General features: G+C 45.0%; 2 protein-coding genes across 13 annotated transcripts in view; one reads left to right on the top strand and one right to left on the bottom strand.

The window, feature by feature from the left end:
- Positions 1–7,951, top strand: part of SH2B3 (SH2B adaptor protein 3) — a 37,680-nt gene extending 29,729 nt beyond the window's left edge. Inside the window, exons 3-8 of one of the 4 annotated variants that reach the window (XM_025267076.2) lie at positions 3,445–3,546; positions 3,605–3,717; positions 3,802–3,896; positions 3,996–4,210; positions 4,302–4,473; positions 4,600–7,951. In XM_025267076.2, the coding sequence (XP_025122861.1) occupies positions 3,445–3,546; positions 3,605–3,717; positions 3,802–3,896; positions 3,996–4,210; positions 4,302–4,473; positions 4,600–4,895 (993 nt within the window). In that variant the 3' untranslated portion in view covers positions 4,896–7,951. Of the gene's footprint in view, positions 1–3,444; positions 3,547–3,604; positions 3,718–3,801; positions 3,897–3,995; positions 4,211–4,301 lie in introns of all 4 variants that reach the window. The other 3 variants (XM_025267077.2, XM_025267075.2, XM_025267074.2) reach the window with 3 other exon arrangements.
- A 536-nt stretch (positions 7,952–8,487) lies between these two features.
- Positions 8,488–19,518, bottom strand: part of ATXN2 (ataxin 2) — a 101,915-nt gene continuing 90,884 nt past the window's right edge. For 6 of the 9 annotated variants that reach the window (XM_044930186.2, XM_025267071.3, XM_025267065.3 and 3 more), the window contains 5 exons: positions 17,655–17,708; positions 13,056–13,201; positions 12,322–12,549; positions 9,967–10,135; positions 8,488–9,111 (listed from right to left, as the gene is read on the bottom strand). In XM_044930186.2, coding sequence (XP_044786121.1) covers positions 9,083–9,111; positions 9,967–10,135; positions 12,322–12,549; positions 13,056–13,201; positions 17,655–17,708 — 626 coding nt within the window. In that variant the 3' untranslated portion in view covers positions 8,488–9,082. The remainder of the gene's footprint in view (positions 9,112–9,966; positions 10,136–12,321; positions 12,550–13,055; positions 13,202–17,654; positions 17,709–19,518) is intronic. The other 3 variants (XM_025267067.3, XM_025267068.3, XM_025267069.3) reach the window with 2 other exon arrangements.

Below are 19,518 nucleotides of genomic sequence, written 5' to 3'. Positions count from 1 at the left end.
AAAGACCCACTGTCCTCTGCCTGGAGGTCAGCAGGATCTTGCTAACTGTCCGCGTATCACCAAAGAGGACACTGAGGTTGCAGTCACTGCCATGCCCAAGATTCCACATGTAGGTGGTGGAGTTGGGGCTTGTCCCATCTTGGCTCCAGGCCATGGGGCTGCTAACTCGAGGGCGTTGAGTGCTGTGGCAGAGGAATGGGGCTTGAACCTTGACCTTCAGCTGTATATTGCGTCCTACCTCCTGTCCCACGGTTTCTCTTTACAGGAGAGGAGTGAGGGTCCTAAAGCCCTGGGAGAGAGAAGACTGCTCAGAGGCTGGTGTGGGTCTCTCCTGAAGGTTTTCCCTGGAAGAATAAAGATCCCTAGAGTGGGTGGAATAAGGCCACTGTGAGGATACGGCATGCCCACACCCTGGGGTGCCCTGTGCCAGGGTCTTTACTGTTTGGATGTTGTCTCCACCCATGCCCCCCCCCCCCAAATTCCCATGGAAGAGACGGGTTAAGAGCTGGGTCTGGCCCAACTGGCTGGCTGGCTTCTGCCCAAGTATTTAATGTGAGTGCCAGACCCACATAGGCAGCTGCCCACCTCCACAGCCCCACCTCAGAATAAACTGATTACTTCAGCCCCATGGGGACCCCCGCACGGCATGCGTGCCTGTGCTTCCCTACCTCAGGGCCTTGGCCTAGGACCTCTCGGCACCTGGGAGACTCACTGCCTGCACACCCATATGTCCTGGCCCCTACCGTGTCCTGCCCATTGGGTATCTGTCCCTTTCTAGGGCAGAAGCTGGGTGATACTGTGTGTACTTTGTCCCTGCTGGGATCCTGTGAGTGTGAACGAGAATGGGGCATAGCAGAGTGCAAGCAGGCGCCTTGGAGCACTCTGGATGGCTGTGCATGCCCAAGCGCAGGGAGTGGCAGCAGACTGAGGGGAAAGCAAGGCCTCCAGAGAGGCCAGATGTTTCCAGTCACAGCCAGATTCGAGGCCCGAACGCCCCCCCCCACCCCCAACTCCTGCCATGGGAGAAATTGCTCCTCCAATCTGGGTGGAGCCTCTGCCCCCCCCTCCAAAAGTAGGTGGACACTGGGGGAGCTGGGTTCAGCCCCTGGCTCAGCCTCTAGAGTTTATGACTCTGGGCCGCAGAGAAGGGACCAAAGAATGCATGTTGGGCTCAGCCAGCAGGCGGAGGGCAATTGGGCCAAGTTTTACCATCGCCTCTGCAGCCAGGGTTGGCCGCCGTGGCTGAAGAGGGGGAATCCTTTCTTCACCACTGCCTGTGAGGTCAGCAGTTGCTCAGCTGCTGGGGGTGGAGCTGGCACTGAGAGCCCCACATTCAGAGTGAAACCCATGGCGCCGCCAGTTATCTTGGCACTCACTCTGGGGGCAGGGCCCAGGGAGGAACTGAAAAGGTGACAAGGCCCATTCCCTTCTTGGCCTGGTCTACTTCCTCCCGGTGATCCTGCGGATCCAGAGCCAGGCAGGGCCAACCACACATGCAGGCACAGGAACGAGCCCTCTGTGCTATTCTGTAGCCAGGAAATAGACATGGAGAGGCTGGCTGGCTGAGTGTGCCGCTGGGGGTATGGGGGCCCTGCTTCCCTGTGCTCTGGCATGTCCAGTGTCCATGCGGGAGCTGGGTGGGGCTCCCTGGCTGAGGAACTGGGTAGTAGGGGACATACAAGAAGAACTGGAAGGGTGACAATGCCCTGGCTGGTGGCCACTTAGGGTGGGATTTACTAGTTGTGTAGCTTCTCAGAGTGCATTCCCACCGTTCTCCATCCCAGACGGGTGTGGGCCTGGACCAGGAAGAGCCTCTCTCCTAATAGGCTGCCCAGTCTTGCACTCACCATCCTTCTGCCAGAATCCTGGCACCTGTTTATCTGAAGCTCAGTTGAGTGTATGGCTTTGGGATGGACTCTGGCATACCCGTCTGGGCACAGGCTGGATGCTGTGCCTAGAACTCACCTTTGTTTCTGCCTCTTGTTTCCTCCTCACCCGGTGCTGGCTTGACGGTGTGTGCATGCGCGCATAACTAGTTGTGTCCCACTCTTGCAACCTCATGGCCTGTATGTAGCCCACTAGGCTCCTCTGTCCATGGAATTTCCCAGGCAAGAATATTGGAGTGGGTTGCCATTTCCTTCTCCAGGGGATCTTCCTGACCCAGAGTTGAAACCCAAGGTCTCTTGCATCTCCTGCATTGGCAAGTGGGTTCTCTACCACCTGAGCCACCAGGGAAGCCCTGGTTTGGTGGGGGCTGTGGTTATTTTCAGGCGCACCTCACTGTCTCTTAAAACAGCTGCTGAACGGAGGAGGGCACAGTTGGGTCTCGGCTGCCCCTTCCCCACATCTTATCTTCCTCAGGCCTCTGCTGAAAGCCACCATTGATCATGTCATGACTCGAGGGAAACAATCTTAGCCATTTTATCACAGGAGGAAGTGGAGGGGTGCTCTCCCTTCTGAGAAAGTGATGAGAGCTCCTGGGCCCTGGGAACAGACATGTGTAGGGTCAGCCAGGTTCAATCAGGACCCTTTTGATGACTAAAGAGTAGGGGGTCATCTCCCACCCATTCTGAACCCCATGTGTGTTGAATGTCATGGAAGACTTCTGGGGCCTGCAGTTCTCTGGTTGGCTGTAACTAGGGCCAGCCATGCCAGGATGTGTTCCTTTGGGCACACTGGCAAAAGAGCCCCAAGAGCCCATAGCTAAGCTACTTTGCCAACTCCCACCATGCCACCTCACCTGCGCCTCCTCCTGAGACTTGGAGGCAGAACAGAGTAGTCAGGTGAATGCTTTGAATGGGGGTTCACAACCTGATCTCTGCTTCCTCAGGCAAATTACTATCTCCAAAATTTGAGTTTCGTCTTTTTAAGATGTGGTGGTAATATCTGCTTCCCGGGCTGCTGTTGGGCTGGGAGAGGTCCGTCCTGGTGGGGAGCCAGTGGAGGGGAGGAGAGGAGCTAAAGCCAATGTGAAAGGCCTGGGCCCTCAGCATGGTCAGCCAGCACCATAGAGGAAACTTGGGTTGGGATACCCTCACCTTCCCTTTCTGGGTTTGCTGTGATGAGGTGATCAGCAGCGATTGTGACTGGCCAGAAGAATGGGTTGGGGGGTTTGCTCCACCAGTGGGAAGAGAAACAGGTGTCAGCCAGCAAATGGGTCAGAGCTAGAATGTCCACAGGTCAAGGTGAAGCAGAGACTGGCCCTCAGGCCCCGTTGGGTGCTGGGGAACTCAGTGTCTATGTCTGGGTGGGGGAGATAGTGCTGTGGTTACAGGCAGAGAATCCCCTGCAGGTTTCTGCTGGGAAGAATGCTAGAACCTACTCCAGGATCAGGGTGCCCACTGAGCAAGCTAGGCCCCTGGGGAGACTGCAGAAAAGAGCAGAGGCCTGGGTGGGTGAAGAGCCATCAGGGACAGGCCCTGAATGTCTGCATTGGTCTCCTAGAGCTCAAAGTCCAAGCTACAAGCAGCCTGCTCCAGTATCCTGGAGATCCGGCGATGCACACGTCTTGAGATGCCTGACAACCTATACACCTTTGTGCTAAAGGTGAGTGGCAGCTTTCCACACGTGGGGAACAGACACAGACCTCAGGAATTGCACACAGCTGTCCCTTCCTTCCTGCCAGGTGAAGGACCGGACAGATATCATCTTTGAGGTGGGAGATGAACAGCAGCTGAATTCATGGATGGCTGAGCTCCGGGCATGCACAGGCCAAGGGTGAGACCCAAGGGCTCCATCTTGAAACAGCTTTTCCTGCCACTCCTGAGCTACCCAGTCCTTAACCCCCATCTTCTCTTGCAGACTTGAGACCACAGACCCAGAGCCACACTTTCCCTCAGCCACAGAACCTGGCACGGCTGACTCTCCAAGGGGAAGCACAGATTCCTTGAACCAAGGTGAGGGGTCAGGGCCTCTGTCCTCCAGTACATCGGGACCCAGCCCAGGGCATAAAGCGCCCACAGAGGGTCACCATCACCCATCTCCTTTTCTACCAGGTGGTTCTCCTGGGGTGCTGCTGGATCCAGCCTGCCAGAAAACAGATCACTTCCTGTCCTGCTACCCCTGGTTCCACGGTCCCATCTCCCGGGTGAAGGCGGCTCAGCTGGTCCAGCTGCAAGGTCCTGATGCTCACGGAGTGTTCCTGGTGCGGCAGAGTGAGACGCGGCGCGGGGAGTATGTGCTCACGTTCAACTTCCAGGGCATCGCCAAGGTACGGGGCAAGGCGGCTGGGGCTGCACCCCGGCCAAATTAAAGGCCCCGAGGGGCCAGGGCCTGAGCCTACCTTTCTTCTTTCCCTCTAGCACCTGCGCCTGTCGCTGACGGAGCGGGGCCAGTGCCGAGTGCAGCACCTCCACTTCCCCTCAGTCGTGGATATGCTCCACCACTTCCAGCGCTCGCCCATCCCCCTCGAGTGCGGGGCTGCCTGTGACGTCCGGCTGTCCAGCTACGTGGTCGTCGTCTCCCAGCCACCAGGTGTGACCCTGATGCCCCTTGATAAAGGGGGTGGGGACCAAGACCTCCTGTTGTGTTCTTCCAGCACCTGCCTCCACCCTGATAAGACTGACAGTGTGGTCTCTCTCTCGGTCACTTGTCCCCCAGGTTCCTCCAACACTGTTCTGTTCCCTTTCTCCCTCTCTCGCTGGGATTCAGAGCTGGGCCTTCCCCACCTTAGCACTTCTGGCTGTCCACGGGGGCTTGGCTCAGAGGGTCTTCCAGGCCGATCCTCTCCCCCAGAGCAGATCTTCCACCTGGTGCCTTCGCCCGAGGAACTGGCCAACAGCCTGCGGCACCTGGAGCCCGAGCCCGCCAGTCGAGCCCGGGACTCGGACTATGAAATGGACTCCTCCTCCCGGAGCCGCCTACGGGCCATAGACAATCAGTACACGCCTCTCTGATGGGCCTCACGCTGCCCGGAGGAGCACAAGCAAGCAGAGATGTGAACTTGTGAATGTAACTTTCTTTCCTTCCTTCCAGAGAGAGATGCAAGGGCCACTTTAACTGCTCATTCCAGTTTGGATGTGACCCTTCTATTAGGCCTGTTAAAGGGCCTCCTATAAGTTCCATTCTTACCTGGCTTTCTCCTTATTGTTTACAGTTGTAGTTCTTGTTCTCGGATGTTCCTAGGACCAGGCCCCATCACTCTTTGAGAGGTGGCGGGTGGAGGGGGAGGGCCGGAGTTGGCAGTGGAAACTTGTTCTCTTTTTCACTGACACTGTCTGTCCCAACTGACAGACTTTCTACCTGGGGAGGGGGCCCATCAGGAAGCCCAAAACACTAACAAGCCCTGGATTGTCCTGTGGTTTTTTTCCCACTGTAGCTTCAGTCCATGCGGTAGGTCTGCTGTACCCAAGCCACAGGTGACCATACCTATCCTGCTTCAACTCTCAGCTTTAGGACAAAAGTTCTGGCAGATGGACAAGCTAAAGGTCAAAAATGATTTTAAACATTTTTACCTCAGATTAATTTTTCAAAGAATTCAGGTTTCAAAATTAAACCATTGCTTATTTCATTGCACTGTTTAAACTAATACCCATGCAATTTTTATAGTCAGAGACAGCTATGCAAACCTACTGACCAGGTTCCTGGTTCAAGCCAGTATGCCTGGCTTCCTTGTCTGTTACATTGTCAGGACAGTCACCTGTTGCTGAGGAGACACTGTCCTTCCTAAATGTAGAGAATTGAAGTGTGTCACTCTTTCAAGGACATTCCAAGCAATTATTGAAAGAGGAGGGTGGCCAGGAACAGTTCCACCCTGGTGCCTTATGAAAAAAAACTGAATTCTGGTTTACAGTAGCTTTATGGTGAGAGTTAAACTGAAGTGAGGGAGGGGCAAGGAAGAAAAGGGCTGCTGGGCCCTTTCTAGTAAATCTTTCACCAACAAGGCTGGCTTAGAGCCTCCAAGCATCTAAAGGCTTATTAAATTATTCCACAAGGTTTTAGGCTCATTCTTGAGCCAAAATGGAAGCTAGGAAGCTGGTGCCACAGCTAATGAGAAACTCCTTTAACAGCCCACAATCAGTGTTCTGTTCCAGCAGTGACCACTGCTTCATCTAAGACTATGTGTGCATGGATACACAGGCACCCATAACCTCTACCATCCCCAGAGGTCCTGCAGTCGAATCTCCATCTGTACTTGCCTTTCACAAGTGACACAATTCATAGGGGGCTAGCTCCTCCCACAACTTTCATGCAGAGGCTCAGAAACAAGAGAGGCAGTGACCCAGCGAGTCAGCTGCTTCTGGTGCCAGGAGAGCCATTCAGTATAGCTGCCAGGCTCACCCAAGTGGCTTCTAGGAAACTGGGAGTTTTATTAGCACAGCTTAACATTTACAGATATATCAATCAAAGGCTAAAATTAAACCTTGGCCTAGACTAACTACTGCCTGCCTTATCTGGGGTGAGGGGTGTGTCTGTTCCAGCCATTCTCTGTACTTCAGGAGGTCAGACTTTAGGAGGGGCAGGGAGGTAAGCAGCCACCTCGCTTCACTACTTTTAAAACCAACACTCCTGGCAGTCCAGCAGTTAGGACTCTGGACTTCCACTGCTGGGTGCACGGGGTCAATCTCTTGTTAGGGAGCTAAGATCCCTCAAAAAATGTATATAAAACTAACACTCCTGGGTGGTTTCACAGATGGTAATGCATATCCAACCCTAATCTATGGTTGTGGTCCATTTCTAAGGGCCACATTTTCTACACATCAAGCATTACTGAGTAATGAATGCTAAGCACAGCGCAGACCAGGAGGGTAAACGTAGAGATATGACATCTATAAGCCTGGGGCACTCATTTCCTAACAGCCTCTCAACATACAAGTCTCAGGTAGTGCCAAGAGGCTAGCCAGGCCCAGCAAGCTCGCAGCTCTGACTGACTGGCTGCAAAGTACAAGCTCAGATTCCGTGACATAGTCACCCACTTCCAGGCAGCTTCAGTGTAAAGTGTTCAAGAAAAACATTTCTTGACTAAATGTGTCTGAGTTACCCGGACAGTTCAAATATATTCCAACAAAAAGGCCCCTTGTGGCCTAGGAAGAAGTGACACTAAGCCAATGCCTTTCCTTTCTGCTAGAGCAGGTTGAGCTGGAGAAAGGGGGAGCTGGAGAAAGGGGGAGCAGTGGGGCCCAGGGTGTGCTGCCCTCACAGGCAGTGAGGCAGCAACCCTGATAGCTGCAGCCAGCCCACGTTCCACCACCCTCTTTCCAGCCCCAATGTGACCACTGCTGCAGGCAAGAGGCCATGCCGGCAGCCTCTGCTGAGAGCCAGGCTCCGAGTGCCAAACGGACACTGAGTATCACCAGCCTTTTGGTTATCTCTAATGACAGATGACAAGGATGGCCTGACTGCTCCCAGCACCATCACTTCCTTTACCTGACGTTAATGAACTTTTACAAACTAACAGTCACCAGCACCAAAGAATTAAGTCAACTAACCTGCCTTGAATTTTAGACCAGCAATCCATATGGCTTTATCTGGCATAAATCTTCTGCCTTTGATCATTTCTGGACCGTGTAGGAAAAAGGAATAGCAAATCATTAAAATCTTAAGCCAGAGAACACTATTTTTACATAACAGTTTCTTAACCTAAAATCAAGGCCTTGAACGCTTCCCTAAGGGTTGCCTGAGATTCCTTCATGCTGTTATTCAGGGTTAAGTTTGCATCACAAATATCATGTGAGTGCTAACATCTCCTACAAGCTAGAGGAACTTGATAGTTGATTATCCACTGCCTCTTAACAAGGACACATCTGACACCCAGTGTTTAGCTGGAATAAACAGCACATTGTAATGACAACACAGAATGGATTCATCTTATATCATTATAGGCAGAAGGTCTATTTGGCAAATTTTTATGTATTGTTTATGTACTGTATAAGTAACTTATTCTTGAATACAAATTTTGCTATAATGTACAAATTGCTACATGTGAATTAAAACAAAGGTTTTGGAATCTTGATTAGTTAACTGCAGTATTTAAAGGTTCTATTATGACTGCAATCTCTGAAAAGTAGGTATTTTTCCAGTTTATCCTCCTCCCACAAAACCAAGACACCTAACAAATGCTTAGGGTTTATCTTGTGCATTGCTGCATCCTTTCAGCCCTCTGGATTCCTTTATTATAACTGAGTGTGTGTCTCCTGCCCCCTACTGGTAAAACACAGATGCCTGAATCAGGACAACCTCTGACTTATCTGGGTTCCGGAGATATTAAAAAGGAAGCTTACAGAATCAACGTCAGGCTGAGGACGGGGACCTTCGGTGCTGCCCAACTCTGGCCAGCCTTCCTCCTTCTGAAGCAGACCTCTAGCCACCACAGAGAACATCTCTCAGTCTTGTCTTTCTAGAGATACCTTGAACCAGAACTAAAGGTGAAGAAGAAAAATCATTTGACAGCTAACCTTCAAGGGTATTAAGAAAGCAGTCAGCCCTCCTGCCCTGATACTCAGTATCCTATAATGGAAATAGCTCATACAAACACACATTAACTTGGTATCAGTTTTTAAAACTTTTTTTATTTTTTAATTTTTTTTAAGTTTTTATTTTATATTATCTACAAAGTAAAAGTTTTTCCCTTAACTTAAAAGTTGAACCACTGCAGACAGTGATTACTTCATCAAACTTGATTTATAAATAATAATCCGTCAGTTTGACGGTAAGAATTTACTGAACCTTTGTCAAGTTTAGTAAAAGGGCGTTCCAAGTCTTGATTTTTTTTTTTTTTTTTAGCGGTAATAGCAGCAAGAATCACTCTTGTTACTTCTTTTGCTAGCTGATGTGTTGTTCATGACTTTCAAGGGTCATTAAAAAATAAATAACTTCCAGTTTCAGCAAGCAGAGCTGGGGTACTTGCGGGACTCGGAAACAGCATATGGAATTATGGAACAGCCCACAAGTTCCTAAATGCCTCTACTCGGTCCAAATATCTTCCACTGCAAGTGAACTGTTAGCATTCCTATTGGATGTTACAAGAAATCAACATATATTTTTTCAAAACAAAATAATGAAATTCTAGTTTTCTGTGCTTCCAGTTGGTAGAAGCAGTAGAAGGGAGGAGGGAATTTGGCCTTTCGGTTCCTCCAGGGCAGCCTTACAACTGCTGTTGGTGGTGGGCTTGTACTGTAAAAAAGAAAAGTGAATATTTAAACAGAAAACTGGCAACACTTGCACATTAGCCTAGTGTTTCTGCAGCACATGACTGTAAGCTATCCTTGTGCTAGCTGAACAAGACTCAAAATTTAATTCACTCTGTACCCTTCCAACCCCCCAGCATCTGTACCAAAATGGGGAGAGGTAGGTGGGTGGGTAGAAACAGACCAGTCAGACATAAAACCATTTCAGATAAAACTCCCAGAAGAGTTGTTGTTCATGGGGTACAAAAAAGGCCTTAACATATCCCCTCCCCAAATAATAGCCAAGCACCAGTGCTGCTTTCAGAGTAACAGGTTAGACTGTGAAATCTCGCCATGGCCGCTGCCATCAAGTACTAGCGCACAATCACAGGCATTCTCTCCCTGGCAGGGCATAGACTGGAGCTAATTCTATACTCAAAACCAATCCATACACAGCACTTTCTCATCAGTAGTAGTCTCCAGAGCTACAGTCAAACTCTGCCATGGTGGTAACCCCCCACATGTCAGACTGTTGGGACTCAGGAAGGAAAACACTGCCCTGTCCAGCCTAGCGTAACAAGGAAGGCCAACTGAGTCCTAAGCATGCATCAGCTACACAGAATGCTGCTGCTGCTTCTCATCAAGCCAGATCCTATATACCATCAGAACACACACAGCCTAGGCTCCCGGAAGCCTCAGGCCCTGACACTGAACTGATCATCACAGTCCCTACTGTGCACACACTGACGGGTCTTGCTAGTTCTCAGATGCGGGGCTTGAAGCGCTGGCCCTGCCTGCCATTCGACCTGTGCGAGCAGAATGCTTTGGGGTGCCCGGCGGCCCCTGCACACACACGCCTCACCTGAAGGGTGCGTCATATAAGGGAAATGCGCTGTTGTCGAGACTGGAATGGGCTGTAGTGCACTTTGAGCGAGGGCGGCCTGGGGACCGCCGGGTGGCTGTGTCGTCATTAGCATCATTGGCGCATGGGCAGTTGGATGAGAAGGAACCATTCCTGACTGTACATGAGCCTGAAACAGAGAGCTCTTTTACGCATACAGGCAACATCTCCAGCTTAAACAACATGTCAACTGTGTTCCTTTCACTGGGTTGGGGCTCTCAGGAAAAGGCTACAGTGGGCCCTCAGGGCCCTTTCTTTTCTCTGGGGACATTCCCTACTGGATCCATTAGTTGACCTATAGACATGCTTCACCTTTTGGCAGATTCTGGAAGGCTGAGGGGGCAGGCACCCAACGAGCCTTGGTAAAAGTCAGGGCTGCCGTGTCCTAGGCTTCAGCATTTCTGATGACTGGATTCTATGTATGGGGCAAGGTCTTCACAAAGGTATGAAGATCCCTGATCCAAGCGCAGCTTTTTCAAACTAATAGGAGGCTACATGCAATGATGCTTCTAGACTCTGGCTTCCATGTGGGGCCTGAATTATCCCTTTCAGGTAAGAAAGCAGATTATTACATTGTAAGTGGGAACTGTTAACTCCTGTTCTATATTCTCTTTGCTCCTCCCCTGCTTCTCGCCTGCTCACCAGCACACCTCAGTGAAGAATGAGTCAAGGCAGTGAGAAAGACTCTCAGGCCCCTTTGCTCTGCTGAAAGATCCGCCAATAAAGCAGCAGCAGGAGGAGTTGCAGTGAATGGCTCCAGTGAGGTGGGGAGGGGTAATCTGAAATCATCTGGGCCAACCCAGTGTCCCTGTACCAAGTGATAGTGAGTTCAACCACATCTCCCTGTCAAGTTGGAAAGGTTTTAGCCCAAACAGCTGGATCCCAGCTCTGCAAAGATTTGCAGAGCGAGGAGGACGAGTCCTCAATTCCTCCTCCAATACTGTGCACCATGATAAGCCTTGAAGGAAACCCTGTTTTGACTCTAACACGTTCAAGTAGACCCAGGGCACATCTGGACTTCCCTGCAGATGTTAACCTTTTTGTTCTTGCAGCACAAAAACACAAAAGTGAGGTTTTAGGAACCCCAACTTAGATATAAATTCACATAACTACTTAGCCACCAGCCTCTGCTAGACATGTACCGGCCCCCCGGTCTCACAAAGCTCCTGATTCAGCCAAACCATGCTGCCCCACACTTGACCAAACCAGCTCCCCTCCCCACCATCAAAAGCAACTCATCCACTGCAGTGCACCACACTACAGAACCTGCCCGTTTGCTGGGGAGGATGCCCAGACTTCCCAGAGCTGTGGAACTCTAGTTACAAGGTCACCTTCTGAGAGTTAGCTCCAACTGAGCAGCATCTCCAGCCCCACCATGCCAGAGCCTCAGGGGTGCACTGCTTGACATGAAATGGAGTTCAGTGAGGCAGTTTAAGCTGAGACCTAAGAGTTCTGTTATGAAAGCAGCAAAAAGAGACATCAAATACAGCCGATCCACCCTTAACAGCTCCAGGGAGGGCCTCAAAGGACAGTGTTAAAAGTCCAACTTCAGTGCAGCTCCTTCTCCTCATTAAGACAATTCAAATTGGCCCTGGATCGCACTGGACTTTAGTCAGCAGCAACACACCTTTCAACCTTTAGAAACTTATGCTAGAGGTGAGCCCCAAGTGCTTCCAGATCTGCTCTTTAAGAAAAATGGGAACACCTGGGCGCTTCCAGCTTCAAATCACACACCACCAATATACAAGGCCAAGTCCTTTCAAGAAGTACAACGTATGGTCAAAGCAGATTTAGGAATAGCCAGGGAAACAAATGCAGAGATTTCTTAGGAACTCAGGTGACTAACATTCAAGTGGACAGTCCCAGGGCAGTCATCTCAGAGTTGAGAATTTGTAAAATCCCATCTTGTTTGCCAGACCTGTGTGTGTGTGTGTGAGAGAGAGAGAGGTGTGGGGGGAGTATGTGTACATATACGTGTATATATAGCAACGAGAAAGCTATATAAACAGAAACAGAGCAATGCAGACACAGTAAGGAAATAACTAGGTTGCATTCCAGAGTCAAAGGTATTTTTAAGGCCTCAGTTGGGAAATGTCAAAAGACTGACCAATCAGCAACTTCACTGATCCCATTACAAAACCACACAAACATTCATTTAAGGCCAGATCACATGTATTTGAGTGGAAAAGAAGAGACAAGCAGATGGCATCACACACAGGGGTTCCTAGCTTGAAGAACATCTGGCTCTTTGCTGCTTATCTGATAACTTTCGTATCCTACTTGGTCTTCACAAAAAGTTGGCTAAAGTAGGTTTACCTGAGGTACATGGGCCATGTGGGGTGGATTGGTGTAAGCCGGCTGAACATGAGAAGGATGAATGGTAAAGACGGTCTGCTGTGCTGCTGGGAAACTATTCTGTGGAGACTGTGTATTGGAGGCAGGTGTCATGGAAGGTGGGGTTGGCGCAAGCCCCGCATGGTAAATGGCAGACTGCTGCTGTGGACTGGCCAGATGGAGAGCCTGAGCGGCCTGGTGCTGATGGTGCTGCAAAGTGACAGCAAAGAGTACAGATTAACAGACATTCTTTTCTGGGATACAAGCCTGATTGTCAGACTGCAAGCACTCAACCAAGCAGTGGGAACCAAGAGTACTGCTCCAGGGAACTGAAGCAAAGAGCTCCAGATGCCAAAGAGCTCCTTAAGTGCCTTCTTAAAAAGCACAACTAAAGAAACTAATAGGAAAACAAACAAAATCATATCACATAAACATTAGAAATGAGGGTTTTAAAAAAGTTCCAAGCAAATTCCTTGTTAGAATTTTCTATATTGGTAAAAATTTCAGAACTTACCCAACCACCTTATTCTCAATATGTACCTTAAGGTGATTAAAACTGGGGGCACAGCCTGCAAAGCTGTATGCTGGCTCCCAGGTGAGGCAGGGCTGCTAAGTGTTTTGATCACGTGGTACCTAGCATCTTGCCTGGCACTGGAAAAAACACTCAGTAAACAGAACGATGCAGCAATTCTGGTGAAGGCCTCCGAGTGTCTTACCTGAACAGGACTGGGTGCAGGATGGCTCCCACCATGTTGGCTTTGCTGCTGTCCGGTGGGCGTAGCTGAAGGCTGAGGATGTGGAGGATGTGGGTGCAGGGTAGCATTAGGGTGCGCATACTGCTGAGCAAGGGAGCCAGTGGAAACTAAAGTGAAATAAAAAGGAGTGTGTATAATTGATGTGTGTGGTAGTCTTCATTGCACTTCTATGCCTCATCAACTTTCAGCTCAACAGCTTTCTTGATGCTCAATGCCTAACCCATCTCTATATTTGACTCCATTTAATCCATCCACTTCTTGAAAAAAAAAAAAAAAAAAAAGTCAAGTTACTGCTTACCAATCAGACTAGCATTTTATTCAAATAACATACATACTATATCTAAATCTAATCAGTTTAAATTTACTTTTATAACAGTCACTAGGTTTTCCTGAAAAAGCAACTTAAAAGCACAAACAGAAATAATTCAATCTCTAACACACACACACACACACACACACACACACACACACACACACACACACACACTCTGTAGCTCAAGGCCATCATCTGGCTAACCTCACCATGCTACTGCCCTGGAGCTGGCGCAGAGTCCTATGGGCACAGATGGTATCAGAGCTGCAGTAAGGGGCTGGATAAGGTGTGTGCCAAGGTCAGGGCTCTATCTTCAGGGCCAAATGACCACAATCTCTCTCAGCTGATTACAGAAGCCACTTTGCTGCTCAGTTTGTTCCCTGGGCCTCCCCACTCAAGATCTCTCACCTTTGTTTTATAATTTAGGATTACCTAAACTATGTATTTAGGAAAACTGAACTCTCTTCAAAGCATCACAGCCTTTAGAAAAAATTTTACTAGTTAGGGTAACTTCAAAGGAAATATGATGATTTAGTTTAAGTAAAAATGTGTTCATTGAAGGTAAGAATGCAAAGCCAATTCTTTGTAACTGTCAGCACTGACCATACGTTGGCACAGAACAGGGAGATCAGATATTTGTTCATGTCATCCCAATACAGCAATCTGAGAATCAAAAGCACAAGACAGGTTCACTGCTTCTGGTGACTACTAATGTAGCACACTGATACAAATCTAACCATGATGTGGCTATGAGTTGAGGACAGTCTTCTCAAGACATACCTCTTAGAAGTCAATGTGTGACTTCCAGCCTTCTCTCAAATCAATCCTGAAATCCCTGAGAAGCTATGCCCATACACAGAAACAATTTCAAAATACTTCCTCATGTTCTTCATATGATGTTACGCACAGGAACTGATAGGGAGAAGCAAGCACCTTTGGGATCAGGCACCCTGACTCCAGTAGTCTAGTAGGCCGGCTGCTGAGAGTCACCAGCAGAGATGGCTCTGGGTGAATCCCATGTAAATGTTATGCAGAAGGTTAGGCATATGAAACAGTTCTGTAATACTTGACATTGTAGGGCCAGGGACTACCAACATTCCAGCCCAACTGGTCATCTCAACTGCATAGGTACCCTTTAAAGAGAGAAGGAGAGGCAAAGAGCCAGCGCTAGGATCACCTGTGCATCCACGGCTAACACCTAGTGGGAGTATATACTAAGTTAACATCTAGATTAGATTCAACAAAGCACTTCTGTTTATACACTGGGAAAATCCCCTAACTATAACAGTTAACATACATTGGAACATATTAACAAGAAAAACTGGCAACATATTCTCTGGGTGTTTTTTTTTTTTTAACAAGCCAGTGACTGATACCTGGGAGGTGGAAAAAAATAATGTACTAACAGCTTTCTTGAGTTTCACAATCCCATGAATTTATGAAAATAGTGTCTTTTTCCCTACTTCATTGGCTTATTAAAAGGCCATTCATCGTCATTTAAATTAACTTGCAGATCTCCACAAATTGTCTAGGCACTTAGTCTAAAAGACTTGACATAAATTTTGAACCTCTGCTCTTGTAAATCTTAAACTGGAAAGCAATTCCTGAATCCAAATTCTTATTTATAAAGTTTCATAGAGGTAGACTATAGAATCTCATAGTGTTTCTACTTATTTAAGCATATTTATTCAAGAAATTTTTGTACTGAAAATTTAACTTTCCTTTCTAATTACTCTGTAAGCAAAGTAATAAAATAAAAAGTAACATCAACCAACTCTAGCTGGGTGCTACTTGATTTTCACACATTAAAAAAAAAAAAAAAAAGAATGGCCATTACAAAGAATAATTATGCCCATGAAGTCTCATAATTAACTAATTATCCACCAATTAGAAAAATGTTAAAACCTTGAAATTACTTTGAGAAAAATAAAGACAAGTATTTTTTATCATGCATTTTTAAAAGGCACCCCTGGATTTATTTGCCAATACTAAAAGGCTATCTATATCTCATTTACATTCATAGCACAAATACTTCAAGTAGTCCGAGCTGAATGTGTAAAAAAACCCATCTTCTCCCTATCTGAACATCAATAAACTACAATGCATTATAAGAAAAATTAAGCAGATTTAAACAGACATCATAGGCTGGAAATAAAATGTAAGCATGTCTGATTAGAAATATCTTCCTCTGTTTATCATCTTTCTGAAAAGATGCTTGCTAAGCAAGTACCTTATCCAGGAATTCTTTTCCCCTTCAAATACGAAAATTGAGTAGCTAATTGGGGAAAATATAGAAACTAGACTTTAATAATAATAACAAAAATATACTTTGGTTCCTTGAAAGCTCACTTCAGAAAGTAACAAACACAGCTAGGGTAGAAAGGAAATTTTTAAAAGAGGAGGAGGGGTTGGGGTGGGGGGTAGAGAGAGAGAAAGGAACCAAGTTAGAGTAAATGAGGAAAATAAGAGAATTAGGGAAAGGGAAAAGCGGAGAGTGAAAGGCAGAAAATTCTGGGCTTTCTTAAACTAAATCTATCATTTAACTGCTATTATTATACATACTCATTAGCTAAAGATTCCAGAGAGGTTAAAAATAAAGTGATTTTTCTTAAAAATTCTGATTTAGCTCTCCACCAGATAACCACAGTCCAAAAAGTTTTCTAGGCCATAACTGATCCTACTGAAGCCAACTGAGTCCCCAGAGCTGTGCATTTAATTTCTAACTAGGTTTTCTCATTTTTGGCCTTGGATGCACAAGTCATGAGAGATCACCAGCACGGCAAAACTTCAAAAATGAAACAAAATCTCCCAACTTTTAGTTTTGATGGTAAAATCAAAAGCAAAGAAGTGAAGGAAAGTGGAAAACTTTAAAAGGGGAATAAAAGGCAACTAGACCAAAAAAAAAAAGGGCAAAAAGCTTATTTAGAAGGAGGTGGGGTATAAAGCAGCAAATTAAATCACAAACTGCAGCCCCGCTATTAGTTTCTTTTAAAAAATACTGATATTCTCTTTTAGGGAAACTTGTGCTAAGGCAGTTAATGCTTAGGTGTGATGATTAAGCTTTTAGCTACTTACCAGGAAACTGACTCCAAATCTACTAACAGAGACAGTAAGATGGTGAGGATAACTACATTTGAGACCTCAAACTGAGTACATTAGAATTACTGACACTGTCTTTTATATACTATACCACATACAGAATTCCCCTTCAATAGTTATATACACAGCAAGACTCCTTTTTAAAGAGCATCTATTAAAGGATTAAATTTGTTAACATTTCCTAGCACCAAATAAATAATATGTATGCACTTATTTTTGGATACCAAGGCACAATTAATGTCAAAATGTTTTCTCAATGCTTTTTAAAATTTGCCACCTAGTATATTCAGACATTCAGTTATTCCAAAATAATTTAAAATTTAGTCTCTATGATAACATTTTAATCCTTAATAGTCTTGAGAAAACAGTATTTCACATAAAGTGACCACATACTACACTATCATCCGTTTCTGCAAGTTAGTGACTTCCCCGTCCAAATACCAAAAGTCCATGAATAAGCCTTAAGATTTCCCTACAAATAGAGAAAACAAACCTTCCAAGTTCATTTCTAAAAGAAATCCCTGCTCAGACTTTCTCTATTTAAGAGCAATCATCTACCTTTCCACTGCTGAGAGGGGCTGGTGTTACCCAAGGTAATCTCTGGTGGCTGCTAGATCATGTTTTCCTGCTTAAGCTCAAGACATCCATGAGGTGTCTGCTACCTGAATATTTTAAACCTGTAGTCATGCAAAGATTGAAAATACAGGAACGCTTCTCCCCTAGTATTTCAACCCTACTCAAATACAAATCCTTGTAAGTATAAATTTTTTCTTACCAGGATATATATTTAAAAAAAAAATTGTATATTTTACACTTGTGGCTTGTTTTGCTTTGCTATGAAAAAAAGCTGTTCAGGAAGATTTTCTCTGAACAAGGAATGTATTAGGCATTCCGAAACAGTCACATATTTGCTTGGTATGCAAAAATTTATTTCTGAAACAAGTCAATTTTTAAATTAACTCCAGCTTTCTTAAGCTGGGTTATACTTCCTTTTTAAAAACTCTGAATTATTTTCAGATATATGTATTTTTTAATGATTTTGTCTGGCACAAGGAAAAGATTGCTCAACAAGTCTACTCCCTTAACATGTATTCTTTAAAAAGTGTTTTACTGTTCAAATTAAAATTAGTATAAAAAACCCAACTCACTGGCAAAGTAGAAAGAAGGGCTTGTCTCCTTGTTGTATGGTAATTTGGGACATGCTGAATTTAGGAAATAGAAAGGTTAATTAGCCTTTTAAGGTGTGCATTTTCCTGATTTTCTGGAAAGGTTGACATATTTAGTAATTTCTTTTTGTATTCATGCATAATTCATTTTTCTTATTTTATAAGAGATGACAAGCACTTTAAACATTACTACAAAATTAAGTAAGATGGAGCTGAAGTGAAAGACACTTTTCTTCTGTATTGGGCTGTCGAGTTCCACTTGCTCATTTGCTTAAACGAAAGGAATAAAGTCATTATCTAATAAAAAGACCAACATTGCATTCCATTGAACAACTCTAATATAAAAAATATACCAATATAAAACAATATTTACCAAATTTCATTCAAAAGACTAGTCCAATTTTGCCAATCGTTACTAATAGAAATGTCACCTTACAGCTTGTTCTGTAAGGTGTTTACTACGCATCTGGTAATGGATCCAAAAATTGAGAAACATAGTAATATTAATATTAAACAAGAGTGTGATATCATTTCTTATTAAACTGTCTACATAAAGGGGTGTGCGTGGGTGCATAAGTACACTTGGAAGGATATGCACCAAAACATTAACAGGAGGTTGTAAGGGAGAAGATTAATAGGTGCACTTTACATCTTTCTGCCTACTGTACTTTCGAATTTATCTGCATTAAACTACCAAAAATAAACCCAAAGAAAAAGATTCTGGATTTAACTCTTCCTGATGGCTTTAGTTAGCAGAGAAAGTTTCATTATTACTATTTCTAAAAGGGAAAACAAAACAAGATGAATGAAACAAAATCAGATGAATTTTAAGACTAGATGTTAAGGAAACAAAAAGTAACTTATTTGGAGAAAGAGGGCAGACGCAGTGATGAAAGTGAAATTAAGGTCAAAGAGATGAAGTTTGTGATCAAAGTCTCTTCTAAGATAGCTAGAAAGAATACAAGGTCAACAAACTTAGAATATATTTCTCCTAGTACCTTAAATAAATGTTCAAGGATTTGTTAGCATACTTACAGTTAATATGCCAAAAAATTTTAAAACAATAACCAGCCTTTCATTTTGTAGTCATTTCTATTCTCAAAGGCTCTTGCTATGACCATAATGATTAATAAATGACAAAAAGGTAACATAACAACTGTCATCAACATCTGGGTGCATATTTTTTGTTTGCATTAAAAAAAAAATCTAGATAGGATATAGCTTAAAAAAAATAATACATACTAAAAATATCTAGTTCCTTTTGGAATATAAAATATAAACTGTTTAAGAGAAATGAGTATAAAATTAGCATTTCCATGCAAATTTTATCTTACAGTTTAAAATAATGTACTTAAAAATTTGTATTCTTTACAGACAAAACAAAATGTACAAAAATTTGTAAAAGTTTAAAGTCTGTCTTAAAAATCTGTAAGATCTAAAATAAATCACTGATGAATTAATAAACTTGCTACAGCAGATTAAATTATGGTTTATTGCAGTAAATAACAAAATAATTCATTTCCTGGTGTCCTCTTCAGCGTATGAAGTGTCCAAAAGAGAACCAAAAATAATCATACCGAATCTAGGTACAGCGTTGCCCCTAGCCTACCCTCATCAACAGACATCAATAAAACTCAATCTGTGTAAATCGTAGGAGAGTAATTCAGATATGGTTGAGCCAACTTTCTCCTGGCATCAAATAAGTAGCTTTGATGACTAGTTCATTCTAAGTTTCACTGGACATTAGGTCTAGTATTTTGTTTCTTTGCAGTATTTTTCTGTTTACCCACATCTGAATGGACTTCAGAGTCTGAGACCAGCTGCTTTTCAAATGGAAGTATTTTGG

The sequence above is a fragment of the Bubalus bubalis genome, chromosome 17 (assembly GCF_019923935.1).
Source record: "Bubalus bubalis isolate 160015118507 breed Murrah chromosome 17, NDDB_SH_1, whole genome shotgun sequence".
Classification (NCBI taxonomy): domain Eukaryota; kingdom Metazoa; phylum Chordata; class Mammalia; order Artiodactyla; family Bovidae; genus Bubalus; species Bubalus bubalis.
The sequence above is the reverse complement of the archived record's forward strand: the minus strand, read 5'-3'. Positions and strand labels throughout refer to the sequence as shown.